Below are 12,372 nucleotides of genomic sequence, written 5' to 3' on the forward strand. Positions count from 1 at the left end.
TTATATTTTGAAATAAAAAGAAGAAATGTCAGTTAAACATCTGAGACTCATTTGGTTACCATTATTGTCATTCATCAAAGTTTTTGTCATTAAGGATTGTTGAATAAAGAATCTTTGTATTCACTACTGATTTTTATCCTGCTAATGTAGGATTTGCAATATGTATCTATTGGTGAAACTTTTTTTCAAAATTTTAAAAGGAATACGACATGAGACCAAACCAAACTAAACAGAAAACGGCTTTCAAATCATAGTTGTCAAACATTAAGGTGGTTCTGATTGTCTCCGAAAGCTAATCAATTACCTCCTATAATATAATGGATAATTGGCCCATACTATGTGTTGTATATGTATACATCCTTTCTAGAGGTGGGATTCACTTAATTTAACAACTGATTCGCCTAGTGCAGAACTGAAAATGTGAGAGCGCTTGCGCGTGGCTTCAAATACAAGGTGATTTCCTGTGCAAGGCTTCCAGCACACCTTCTTGGGCAGCCGTGTTGAATAGAGTGGGTGAGGCGCGGAAATCAGATACAATACAGAAGAACACATTGGATAGTTTTGACTTGTCCTGAGTCTCAGGGACATAATGGATATATCTTTCACCCAGAATTGCTAAAGGGAAAACATGACATTGAACTGAGATCCAGGTCCTTCCTGATTCAGGATGTTAAGCTATGTGAGATACAGGCTGGTGCCAGATTCTGTATCTGGCTATTTGCTCTGAAAAGCTGATCAATATACTAAGCCACCTTTAGGTCTACCTCTCATCTTCCTCAGCTACAGCATTATGAAGTAAGCTGTATATTCATTTAGTGCCCAATCAGTTGGAAGCCAGGTTTCTAAATATAGTTATGAAACATATGAAGTTTATTAACTCTGCAATTGACCAACCAAATGTCCATATTTCAATTAATTAGGGTAGCTTAGACCTAGTCAGATTCATATCCAGAGGTGGTATTCTGCTGGTTCGGACCGGTTTGCCTGAACCAGTAATAGAAATCGCCTACCTGCCGCAGCTCTATGCCGTCCTATTTAGGCACGTTTTAAAGCCGCGTGCATGTATGCACTTACATATATATAAATGTTATGTCAAAGCACCTGGTATGCCGAGGTCTCACTCTCCGTTTTCAGGCTGAGTTTTGGGCTTAAAGTGTGATCGGAGCTGCCGTCTTTCTATAAATCTTGGGGGGGGGGGGGTATGGAGTGCTGGCTTTGTTTCAGTAAGTGGAATGATTGGTTGTGTGGTTGTATCATGATTGGTAGATTGGTGCTGGCTATGTGTACATTGTTGTTTCGTGTTGTAATGGCCTGGGTGGTGGGTGGGGCTCGTTTGTTGACTAGGGCTGGTTTCCAGATGTTTGGTAGGCGGGAGGTATCGTCATGTTTATTCATGTTGTGGGAGTGTTTCTATATTTTGATAGCTTCCATAATATTGTGTGTGTGTGTGTGTATGTGTGTGTGTGTGTGTGTGTGTGTATGTATGTATGTATGTATGTATGTATGTATGTATGTATGTATGTATATTTATGTATTATGTCACAACAGCTCACTCTAGGAGCCATCCAGGCAGAAAGCCATATATATTGGTCTTGTTGTATTCAGGTCTTTTCCCGTGTATACACAAACACACACACACACACACACACAAATATATACATACATACATACATACATACTGTAGGAGATGCAAGAGGGGAATTCTAGCTCTCTTCAGGACTATTTTGGTGTAACTTCTACCTTTGTAATGCAACCCTTGAAGTTGAAGGTTCACTCTCTTGAGGATCATCCATAAGGGACTTCTGAGTGTCTGATGACCCCTTTCTTACGATTTCATGGCTAACAGCTTCATCAAATTCTGAGAGTGGCAATGGGTGAACAGTAGATTGATCATGGAGGGTGATGTTGATGTCAGCCCTTTTTTAAATTGAAATCAAAATCTGGGATAAAATCTAATAGGTGGCATGATATTCCATTTTTTTTCTGACAAACTTGTTTGGATAATTGAATCCAAAGTCAATATCAGAAGGGAAAGAAATTCTTGAGGAACACACTGCTTTAATTCTACAGGTTTCAGACCACAGGAATAATTTTCCCTTCTTGGAACTGCATTAAGCAAGTAAGTGGGGAAGTTACATTCTTCTCTCCGTTGTAGTCAGTTAAAGCTAGCTGAGGGATAAAAGATGTCAGTGAGGAGGCTTGCTGTTTTAAAATCCAGAGTCTGTTCTGAAGATCTGATAACGGAGCATAAAATGAGCCATTGGGAAAGAGAAAGATGGTTGCATTCTCCCTAAATTGAAGCACTAGTTTCTGTATTATCCTCTGTTTCGGCAGAAGGCTGTAGCCTTGAGCAAGTGAGAAGAGTGTGACTGAATCACGAGCTGAACTGGAATGTCTTTAAATATTCTAGAAGGGAAACTGCTGTATTTCTCCCCATTTTAAAAAAAATATGTACATTATATATCTTAAAAAAAAGAAGGCCGATTCTTTTAAATCCCTTGCCTATAAAACTAGGTAAAAAGTGATATGTACCCAGCTCTGTATGCTTGGGGTGAAAGCATAGGAGCTTGCATAACAGATTTGTTACAGCTTTCTGATGTGTAAGATTCCTAGCAGACAGGCTATTTAAAGAAATTGCAGAGCTTCAAATGATCTCTGAAAGTGATTTTTGTGTGACCTTTCTATTCCTTCCAGTATTTCATTATGGCAACTAGAACTTCAAAAACTCTTTGCTGAGTGATACAGAGCTGGGCAACTTTCTTTTGAGAAGTAGAATATTCCTTTCTCATGGTAGTAAACTTAATTAAAAGGTACTTACAACTTTGTGAATATCATAGTGTGGTAGGAAAGAGACTTTTATTTTTGTTTTCCTTTTTTTATTTGCACTGTTGAATACTTTCTGGGCTATTTCTCAATGTGGTGGCACAGATAGTTCTCAACTTACGACCACAATTGAGCCCAAAATTAATGTTCCTAAGTGAGACATTTGTTAAGTGAGGGTTTTTGCCCCATTTTGCCACAGTTGTTAAGTGAATCATTGTAGTTATTAAGTTAGTAACATGGTTGTTGAGTGAATCTGGCTTCCCCATTGACTTTGCTTGTCAGAAGGTCGAAAACCCTCAGACACTGCAACCGTCATAATTATGAACCAGTTGCCATGCATCCAAATTTTGATCATGTAACCAAGGGGATGCTGCAGTTGTCATAAGTATGAAAAATGGTCAAAAGTCACTTTTTTCACACCACTGTAACATTTAACAGTCACTAAGCGAACTGTTGTAAATTGAGGACTACCTGTATTTCTGTGTAATGTAATCTGTGTTAATTCTTCCTTGACTTGCTTTTTCTTCCTTTGTAGACTTGGCTTTTTCTTCCTTTGTAGCAATATCTACTTTTCCCCTGTGATGCCCTTTACCATAAGTTTTCTTTTTTTGCTAGTTCCTTTTTCTACAAATACAAGGACCTTTTCACCAGAAAAAAGACAAGTCAGTGTTTTCATATGGGTTAGACAAAAGAAATTAAATTGCAACATGGGTGGCCAATTTCCTTATTGTCAAAATTCATGAATGCCAAGTCAGGAGCTATGGAGAGTGTTTCTGCCATGATTGACGGTAGAGCTTGTCTCCTCAGAAGCAAGCCTGGCCAATGCTTTCTCCAGTCCTTGTTCTTATAAAAGTCTTCCAATATAGATTATCAGCACCAATTCAGAGCTATCATCTTTTTATTAGATATGTTATTATTACAGTATACACCTTTCTCTTTCTCCTTCAGCTAATCAAGATCTAGAAATTGGAAAAAGACATTTGTAGTGACTTTTTGTTCATATTCAGTGACAGAACCAAAAATAGTCAATATACCTATGGAAGGTATAGATTTTATTACTTAGTAAAGTCTGCCAATACCATACAAATAATTGTTTATATTTTCCCTTGTTATAAACTTGAATTTTAAGTTATTCTGTTATTGTATTTCCTATTAAATATTCTATTGTCATTGAATTTAAATTTATTTCTTTTCCTTCCAGTATGCTGTCCCGTTAATAATTTGTTTCACAATGTCTGTCTGTCTGTCTGTCTGTCTATCCATCCATCCATCCATCCATCCATCCATCCATCCATCCATCCATCTATCTAACTACACACAGACACATACATATTAATGCTGCAGAATCCTATAAGAAAATGAAATGTGGACTACAGGAGAATTTTTCAAAAATGTTCACTGTGTTGTACAGTGTTACCTTTGAAAAACAAAAGTATTTTATTTTAAGTAAACAGCTGTTAAAATAGATAAGACAGAAAGAGATTACGTTCATCTTTATAGGGCTGTTAATAATATTTTGGGTACTGGGACCATGAAATGGATCATAAAGAATAACTATTACAAAATAATTGCTACAATATATGGCTGTGTTTTATAGAATATTATGAACATCCAGTGAATGGAAATGTGTGCTTAGGTTATGTCAATATTACTTCATTCCTTTAATCATACATAGAGAAACATAGTTTTCTGGATCAACACTTCTGTGGTTTGATTCTGGCTTTTTCACCAAATATGTTTAACATTAAATACCATTTATTTGAGCTGACGTAATATGATAAAAAGGGATTAATCTAAAATAGAAACAAAAGCTATCATATTTTCTTTGTGGCTGCACGAGAGAAAAGAGATTAGCAAATTAACCTTCTTATGTTTAGCATTATGTAACAACACTGTTTGAATGAAAATGCACTGATGTACGACAGATTTAATTGAATTTTCCTGATGTTCATATTTTGAGTCCTATTATGAATTCTTAGGCATTCTACAGGGAAACAATTTCCAATTTTTAAAAAAACAAAACCTGTATGCCCTTGGTATACTCTGATTCACCAAAATTAAATAGGTGTTACAAGATTCTTCAGTAAGACATACTCCATATATCTGTTTTTATAATATTTATCTTTTAAAGTAATTTATATATATTTTATATTGTTGTTTTCCTATGTGATTTTATCTGTTTGTGGCACCACCCAGAGTTAACTTTGGTGAGATGGGTGGCTATATCAATTGGATTAATTAATAAATAAATGTTGTGCAGATAGCAGTATTTTTCATGATTTTATTTCAGTGTTTCAGCAGAAAGTCAAAACTAGAAAGCTTTGCCATTTGTTTTGAGCTGTCAGGGTTATTTAATAGCACCTCCGCTGCTTTGGGGATTTGTGTGAAATACACATATACATGTGTATTGTTGAAGGTTAATTGTTCCATGAATATCTTTCTCCTGGTTCATACTCTGATATACATTATAAGCACTACAAAGAATCCCTGCGAATAGAAAATGTACCTTGTTCAGGTTTATTACTTTGGAGAATTTATATGACTTTTTTTCCATTTCATAGTCTGTCAAAAGCTTAAGTCTGCTGACTTGCTAGTTTTATCTGCAGCCAACTTTTGTAATGCCTTTCCACAGTGGCATGCTGGTTGTAAATGAATACATAAAAATCAATGATGTCAAGGGAAAGAACTGCTAAAGAGTGGTTCTTGTATCTTTAACTTTATGTGGCCTCTTAAAGTGTTTTATTAACTGGCAGTTGAATGTAATTTTTGGTTTTGCTTTAGAATATCAATACAGCAGCTTAAAAAACAAATGCATAGAAAACTGGTTTTCAAGGATAGAAAATATGGAAATCTATAATGAATAGCATTGGTATATATTAGATTTGGTTACATTTTTTTTCGTCTCCGAGCTTTAATTTCTTTTGCTCATGACATCTCAGTCTTAGTGGTTTACATAACACTACATGTTTTAAAGAATAACTTAATAGCTATATTTCTGTGCAGCATTGCGTTTATATACTGCCTAGGTTATTTATTCAGCAAGACAATGCTGTCTTTATAATGCCCAGCATACACATCATTTATAATCTTAAACTTTTTCTCCTTCTGATGGGGAAAATGGACTTGGAAGATGTTTCTAAAAACACAAAGAAAATATTGAAAATATTGAAGAGAAATCAAACTGGGTGTTTTGAATTCTGATTTCTCTTCAATATTTTCAATAGTTTCTTTGTGTTTTTAAAAAATATCTTCCGAATCCATTTTCAAGGCTGTGTTAGACCCAAGGAAAATGTAATTGTACAGGTAGTCCTTGCTCAACTTTCATTCATTCAGCAGTCATTTGAAGTTACCTCAGCAGAGAAAAATGAACTTGCAACCAGTCCTCTAATTTATGACCATACAGTGCCCTCATGGTCACATGATAAAAATTTGAGGGGGGACCCACCAGTGCATTTATAATTGATCGCTGCTGCTGCTGCTGCTACCGCTACAACTGCCCCTAGGGTCCTTTGTCTTGTGCCTGTCCTCAGCTCTGTTGTCATGTTCTGGATGTGGTGTATAGCTTTCTGTTGCCATCCCCAGTGAGCCTTCGACCTCTGCAGGATAGATAGAGAAGCCATTTTATGACTTTCTGTCCTTTTATTCATGGGCTAGAAGAGGCTATTGGCCCTTGATTGCAAATAAAAGAATATTTCCGCATTATTCTATCTGCCTTTAGTGAGTCTGGAAGGAAATTCCACAAGAGTTACAGTAGACCCCAGACTAGTTGACAAATAAGGGCATAATCAACCAATGGAGAAATGTTATGGAAATTAGGAAATAAAATAAACAAAATATCAGGTGCTGTTTGCAAAAGCAGATAATTGAAAAAATTATGCAGATACCACAGAAACCAACTTGTCATTTCAATAGTAATTCCATTGGTTTATACTGCTGTATGGCAGGTATTATGGAACGTGGTGGCTCAGTGAAAGTTCAGCGGTTCAAATCCCTAGTGCTGCATAACGGAGTGAGCTCCTGTTGTCCCAGCTTCTAGCAGTTCGACAGCACGTAAAAATGCAAATAGAAAAATAGGAGCCACCTTTGGTGGGAAGTTAACAGTGTTCCGTGCGCCTTTGGCATTTAGTCATGCTGGCTACATGACCACAGAGATGTCTTTGGACAATGCTGGCTCTTCAGCTTTGAAACTGAGATGATCACAGTCCCTCTAGAATTGGCAACAACAAGCACATATGTGCGAGCTGAACCTTTACCTTTATGGCAGGTATTGGATGATTTCCCTCCCCCCTTTTACTGATATTTTATTTCAGCAAAAACGAAATAGCTGCTTGCAGTGGAACCATATCCCAGAGCAAGAGAATGATCAACCTGACAAGTCCAAAGCCCCCGGGGTAGAAAATCTTTATCACTTTGTGGGGCCAAAGGGAATGTCTCAGCCTAAACAGAGTCCAATCAATATCTCTGTATTTTTTTATAAGCGCTTCATTATGAGGCAAACAAATAGCAGAGAATAGTATTCATTTGGTATTTAGTCTTTGTCTGCTTTTCACGAAAGCAGCCCGATCAAATGGCCTGTGGTTTTTATGTCTCTCCAGCCCACTCCGATACAGGATTCATCAGAATCAGAAGACAAGGAACACTTCAAGGCACCATGTGAACAGCAACATGGGTTAGACTCCCTATCGACTCCAGAGAAGCAAAGCGCAATCCTTCAAAGAAAAGAAAAAAATAACAAAAAAGTTGGTCCGAAAATCTCCAGCTTATCAATTGGAAGCTCAGATTCCAGCATTTCAAGCCTACAAAAAATACATTGTGGAGTTTCCTGTAGTTCTTCGGACACTACAGCAAGCAAGCATTCTTCAAAAGCCCAAACTCCTGACTCCAAAGCATGCAGTGGGGATCTCCTGGATAAGCATTCCCAACATTTTACCAATGGTCAGCAGCCATTCACTCCAAGGACTTTAAAGTCAGATGCGAAATCCTTTCTTTCACAGTACAGATACTACACCCCAGCGAGACGAAAAGTAAGGGCGAATCTAAGGCAACAGATGGAAGCAGAAACACAAACTGAAATAAGCAGGTGAAGAACTTTCTTATGGAAGTTGTATTATACTATAAGCATTGCACAAACCTGCTCCATGGTGCATTGAATTGCTGCTTCATGTTCATATTTTACGATGGAGAACTAAACTTGATGGGTAGACAGTAACGTGTGTGTGTGTGTGTGTGTGTGTGTGTGTGTGTGTGTGTAAATAACATCACTAAAGTAAGATGGATGAAAAATGTCTTGTAGTAGTACATCAAGACAGTTCATCCAGTGACTATTACCACAGTACAAACAAAACCCTTTAGAAATGAGGCAACAGACAATTAACAAAGATATCATATTTGCTTCGTTTCATTCTTTAAAAAAAAACAAACACCCTTTTCAAACACCATAAGTGCACTTTCATGGAAAATTACATTTCCAAAGACCTGTTATATGTACCCTGTTTGTCTGAAAATAAGACCTCTTCGGATAATAAGCCCAATCGGGCTTTTGAGCGTATGCGTTAAAATAAGCCCTCCCTGAAAATATTGCAACACAGCAGCAGCCATGAGGTGACCATGCTCTCCGCTTCCTGCACCTCAAAAATAAGACCTGCTTATTTCGGGGGTTAAAAGGAAATAAGACCCTGTCTTTATTTTCAGGAAAGACTGTAATAGGAACTCATGTGAATGCTCATCACCTATATTTTAGTTACTGTTCACAGCTTATTGGTGTATTTACATTTGCAGAGATGTCCCATTGTCATATTTTAGATTCATATCTATGAATAATTTGATCCTGCTTAATTTTATTTTTCATAGAATATGCAGGGGTGCTTGGGCTGGAGGCTAAAATGCCTATCTATAAATAGAAAAGCTTCCTCCATTTGCAAATGGAATCATGATTTCCATTGGAAATTTTCTGTAGAAGAAAGAGAGTGATGACATCACCTCTAGGACTTATCCAGAGGATTCCCCAAAACTCTGGAATAGCAGGGGAAATGGCATAGGAAAAGAGGAATTAATAATTGGAAGAAAATAATTATTCCATGCCCTCCAGCAAGTCTGTATCCAAGCATATTTATGAACTTTTTTTATATTGCTTAATAATGTTCTACCAGATTTAGCTATTTTTTGACATGGAAGTACAGCTATGGTAGTAAGCTTTATTCCAGAATAGTAAGCAGAAAATACTTGGCTCTGGCAAAAAGGGTTTGAAGTGTTCATAATAAAAGAAACAGGATAATAAACAGAGATACAGGCAATGTAATCTAATCAAAATCACTTTTGAATTTATGTTTAAAAGACGTTTGAACCAAGCTCCTGAAAAATCAAGGCCAATATTGTTAGGACTGCCCTGATTCTTGTCTCAAAAGTCAGATTTACAATTTTAATTGCAAGAAGTATATTTCTGTTTGGATTTATTAGTATATGTACAGCTAAAGTTCAACATAAAATTGGATTTGATACTAGAAGCTCCTACAGGAATGTATATTTTGTGTTAAAGGTGTACAGTATAGTGCCGTAATTATTAACAGGACTATATTAATTAATACGTGTAATTTAAATGCCACACACGGATCTCCCATATATTTTACTTCATTTCCATTTATATTAATAGAGGATATTAAAAGGCAGCACAGTTGCAAGAGAGTAAGCATCTTATTCAGATATAAATAATACAGAGTAGATGTCTTCTGCCTCAATTAAATCTCCTCAGATTATAATAATACATTTCTCTCATGCTAAAGGTTTATTAGGTGCTATCAATTCACTGTCTTCTTTAGAACTGGGATTCTATAGCAAATTAAGAGTCCATTCAACATCATTGTATTTAATGCCAAGCAAGGAAATGATTGTGGCATGATTAGAAGACTTAGGCCCTTTGAGAATACTCTTAATTCCAGAGGTGCCATAGTTATTCTATAGATATTATTAATATTCCACATCTTTTATATCTGTATCACAGATTCTTTATTAAAAAAAGATTTGTACAACAGATGGATTATCAGTTCCTTGTATATATATATTTTCCAGTGGCCCATTTGTTACCTCATGAACACCCATGAACGATGGGTATAGCATCTGTAAGCATTAACACTCTGATAATTGTTTTTTGAACCCAGATGGTAATATATTCTGCCCCATAGATATTCAAAACAGTATATTGGAGTATTGTTTCTGCAAAAATGACATTGGATCATTGTATTTTGTAGTTTTCAAGCTGAGTCTGAAGCAGCTGAAAAAGACAATTTGCCTAGCTTTGAGAAGATCACAAAGGAGGTAATTCAAGTTATCTGTTTGTTGTGTTTCAGTCACCAGGCCATTTATAAAAAGAAGTCTATTGCTCTGGGTAGTTGGTTGCATTCCATATTGAAAGTGGTTGCACTGACACACTAAAAGGTCTCATTTATGGTGTGGATGTTTTTTGGATGTGATGCTTTCTATAGAAACACAAAGGACGCTCTAGCAGAAGTGTCTTTTATTCCACTTTGCTTTGATACATTAGTTCCAACCTTACTAAGAAAAATTAATGTCATGCTTTTTCCTTTACTAGATTATTACAATGGAATTATATAAGTAGAACCATAACTAGAACACTTCAATTGATGAAGAATGAGGCCACTTCAATTGTTATTGTGGAACAGAAGGCTAAATCATTACACACTCATAGTTTAACTTGTTGTCCTTGGGTTTCCTGCTTAGTTCAAAGTGTTGCTTCTAATCTTTTAAATATTTAATAATCTGCCTATATGTTTATGTTTATCATTAGGATGCTACTTGCTGGCTTTCTGTAAAATTTGCTGACTGTGTAACTAGGTCTTCTCAGCAGTGTTCCAGCAAGATTACATTTATCCAATTCTGTTTTAATCAAAATATTTTAATAACCCCATTTTAGGCCTCCTGGGAGCAAAGACAGGGCACATGGTCACTCCTGAAAGGGGCGGGGCAAGAAGGGACAGGGCCAGCCAGCAATTTAACTATCGGTTCACCCGTACCAGCCTGAACCGGCTGAATTCCACCACTGTTCGTATATTTTATCCTTTAAAACCTCCCCTCACACAATTATTAAACTTTTAGTTTAATAATCATAATAGCAATGTTTACAATGCTATTTTATATTCTTTTTTAATTATTTCCTGCATTCTTGTCTAAAAAAAGGCCTACATAACAAACTGGTATCATCTTAAAAACAAATAGATGTGCTATATTGAATTCCATTCATTAGTGACTTAATCTTCATGAATGTGTGGCAAAAAGTAGTGGATTGCATAGCAATAAATCAGAATCGTTTGGTGGTTTGGATGGTAATAGTTTCTATACCATCCACCCCGCCCAACTAGAGGTTCTCCCATTACACATAGGCATTCAAATTCCCTCTCACATTCTGGTCCAAAAGGTGCTTTTCAAAGGCAACTGGATTTCCTTTGTTTCCTTGAAGATGTTTTGCTCCTCATCCAAGAAGTTTCTTCAGTTCCGACTGAATGGTGGGAATCGAATATATAATCCTTGAAGCTATCTGGTTGCTAGTACTCTGTAGGTCGGTCTTTAGCTCTCTGAGATTTGTTGAGGCAACTTGGGGATTTATCTGTACCCTTGGGTCACCTGAATCTGAGGGCAAATGGGTATGGAATGTTCTTGGAACTTCTGATTTGTTCTCCTACCCATCAGGACAAGATTCAGCAGTCCATCTGCATTTGAAAGACAAGGGTCACACTTTTGAAGACAGCAAAGTTCACATTCTGAACAGAGAGCGCCGTTGGTTTGAAAGAAGGGTTAAAGAGGCCATCTATGTTAAAACTGAGCAGCCCACTCTCAACAGAAAGGGAGGGATATGATACCACCTATCTCCTGTCTACATCATAGTCCTTTCAGCAGTTCCAAAAAGGTTGACAAATGTCTTGCTTAACAACAGAAATGTTGGGCTCAATTATGGTCATAAGTCAAGGACTACCTGTACAAATTAATTTTGTATCAATAACAGAGATGTATTGTTTATATATAGTTAGAAGATCCCAAGTTTTCTAATGAACAGAAGTCTGATGAAATGAAACCTATTTCTCGGTTATCGTCTCCAAGGTAAGCAATATTTGGATCTTTTTCCTTCTTTTTTGACACACACTGTGACTCTCCAGAAGTCCAGAATGATGTATTTCGTGAGGTTTAGAACTGTCTGAAGTTCTCTAAGTACAAATATACATCTTTCCCTTGAAACAAAATTTCAGAAGCAGAGCAAATAAAATAAAAATCCAATGTGAAAGATGAAATGTTTGTTTGAATCACAATATTTATTTTGATTAATAAATAATGAATTAGTAAATCATGAGTGTGATAAAATCTTTCTTGGATGTAACTGGATGATTAACCCACCATCAGTGAACAGGTGTTTACTTCAGGTGAAAGATGAGTAAATATATATTGGTATAAAGCCAAAATTCAGAATCTCAATTTTTAACAAGGGATTAGAAATGTCTTCATGGAGGGAGGATATATGGAATATGAATATATAGAATATATAGT

At 36.4% G+C, this 12,372-nt stretch overlaps 1 protein-coding gene across 3 annotated transcripts in view; it reads left to right on the forward strand.

The window, feature by feature from the left end:
• SPATA7 (spermatogenesis associated 7) overlaps positions 1-12,372 on the forward strand; it is a 40,235-nt gene that overhangs the window by 20,526 nt on the left and 7,337 nt on the right. For 2 of the 3 annotated variants that reach the window (XM_087725216.1, XM_087725224.1), the window contains 3 exons: positions 7,419-7,903; positions 10,068-10,134; positions 11,858-11,931. In XM_087725216.1, coding sequence (XP_087581342.1) covers positions 7,419-7,903; positions 10,068-10,134; positions 11,858-11,931 — 626 coding nt within the window. The remainder of the gene's footprint in view (positions 1-7,418; positions 7,904-10,067; positions 10,135-11,857; positions 11,932-12,372) is intronic. The other variant, XM_087725234.1, reaches the window with a different exon arrangement.

The sequence above is a fragment of the Thamnophis sirtalis genome, unplaced genomic scaffold, assembly GCF_051295495.1.
Source record: "Thamnophis sirtalis isolate CommonGarterSnake01/CBP01778 unplaced genomic scaffold, rThaSir2_p1.2 scaffold_1, whole genome shotgun sequence".
NCBI lineage: Eukaryota > Metazoa > Chordata > Lepidosauria > Squamata > Natricidae > Thamnophis > Thamnophis sirtalis.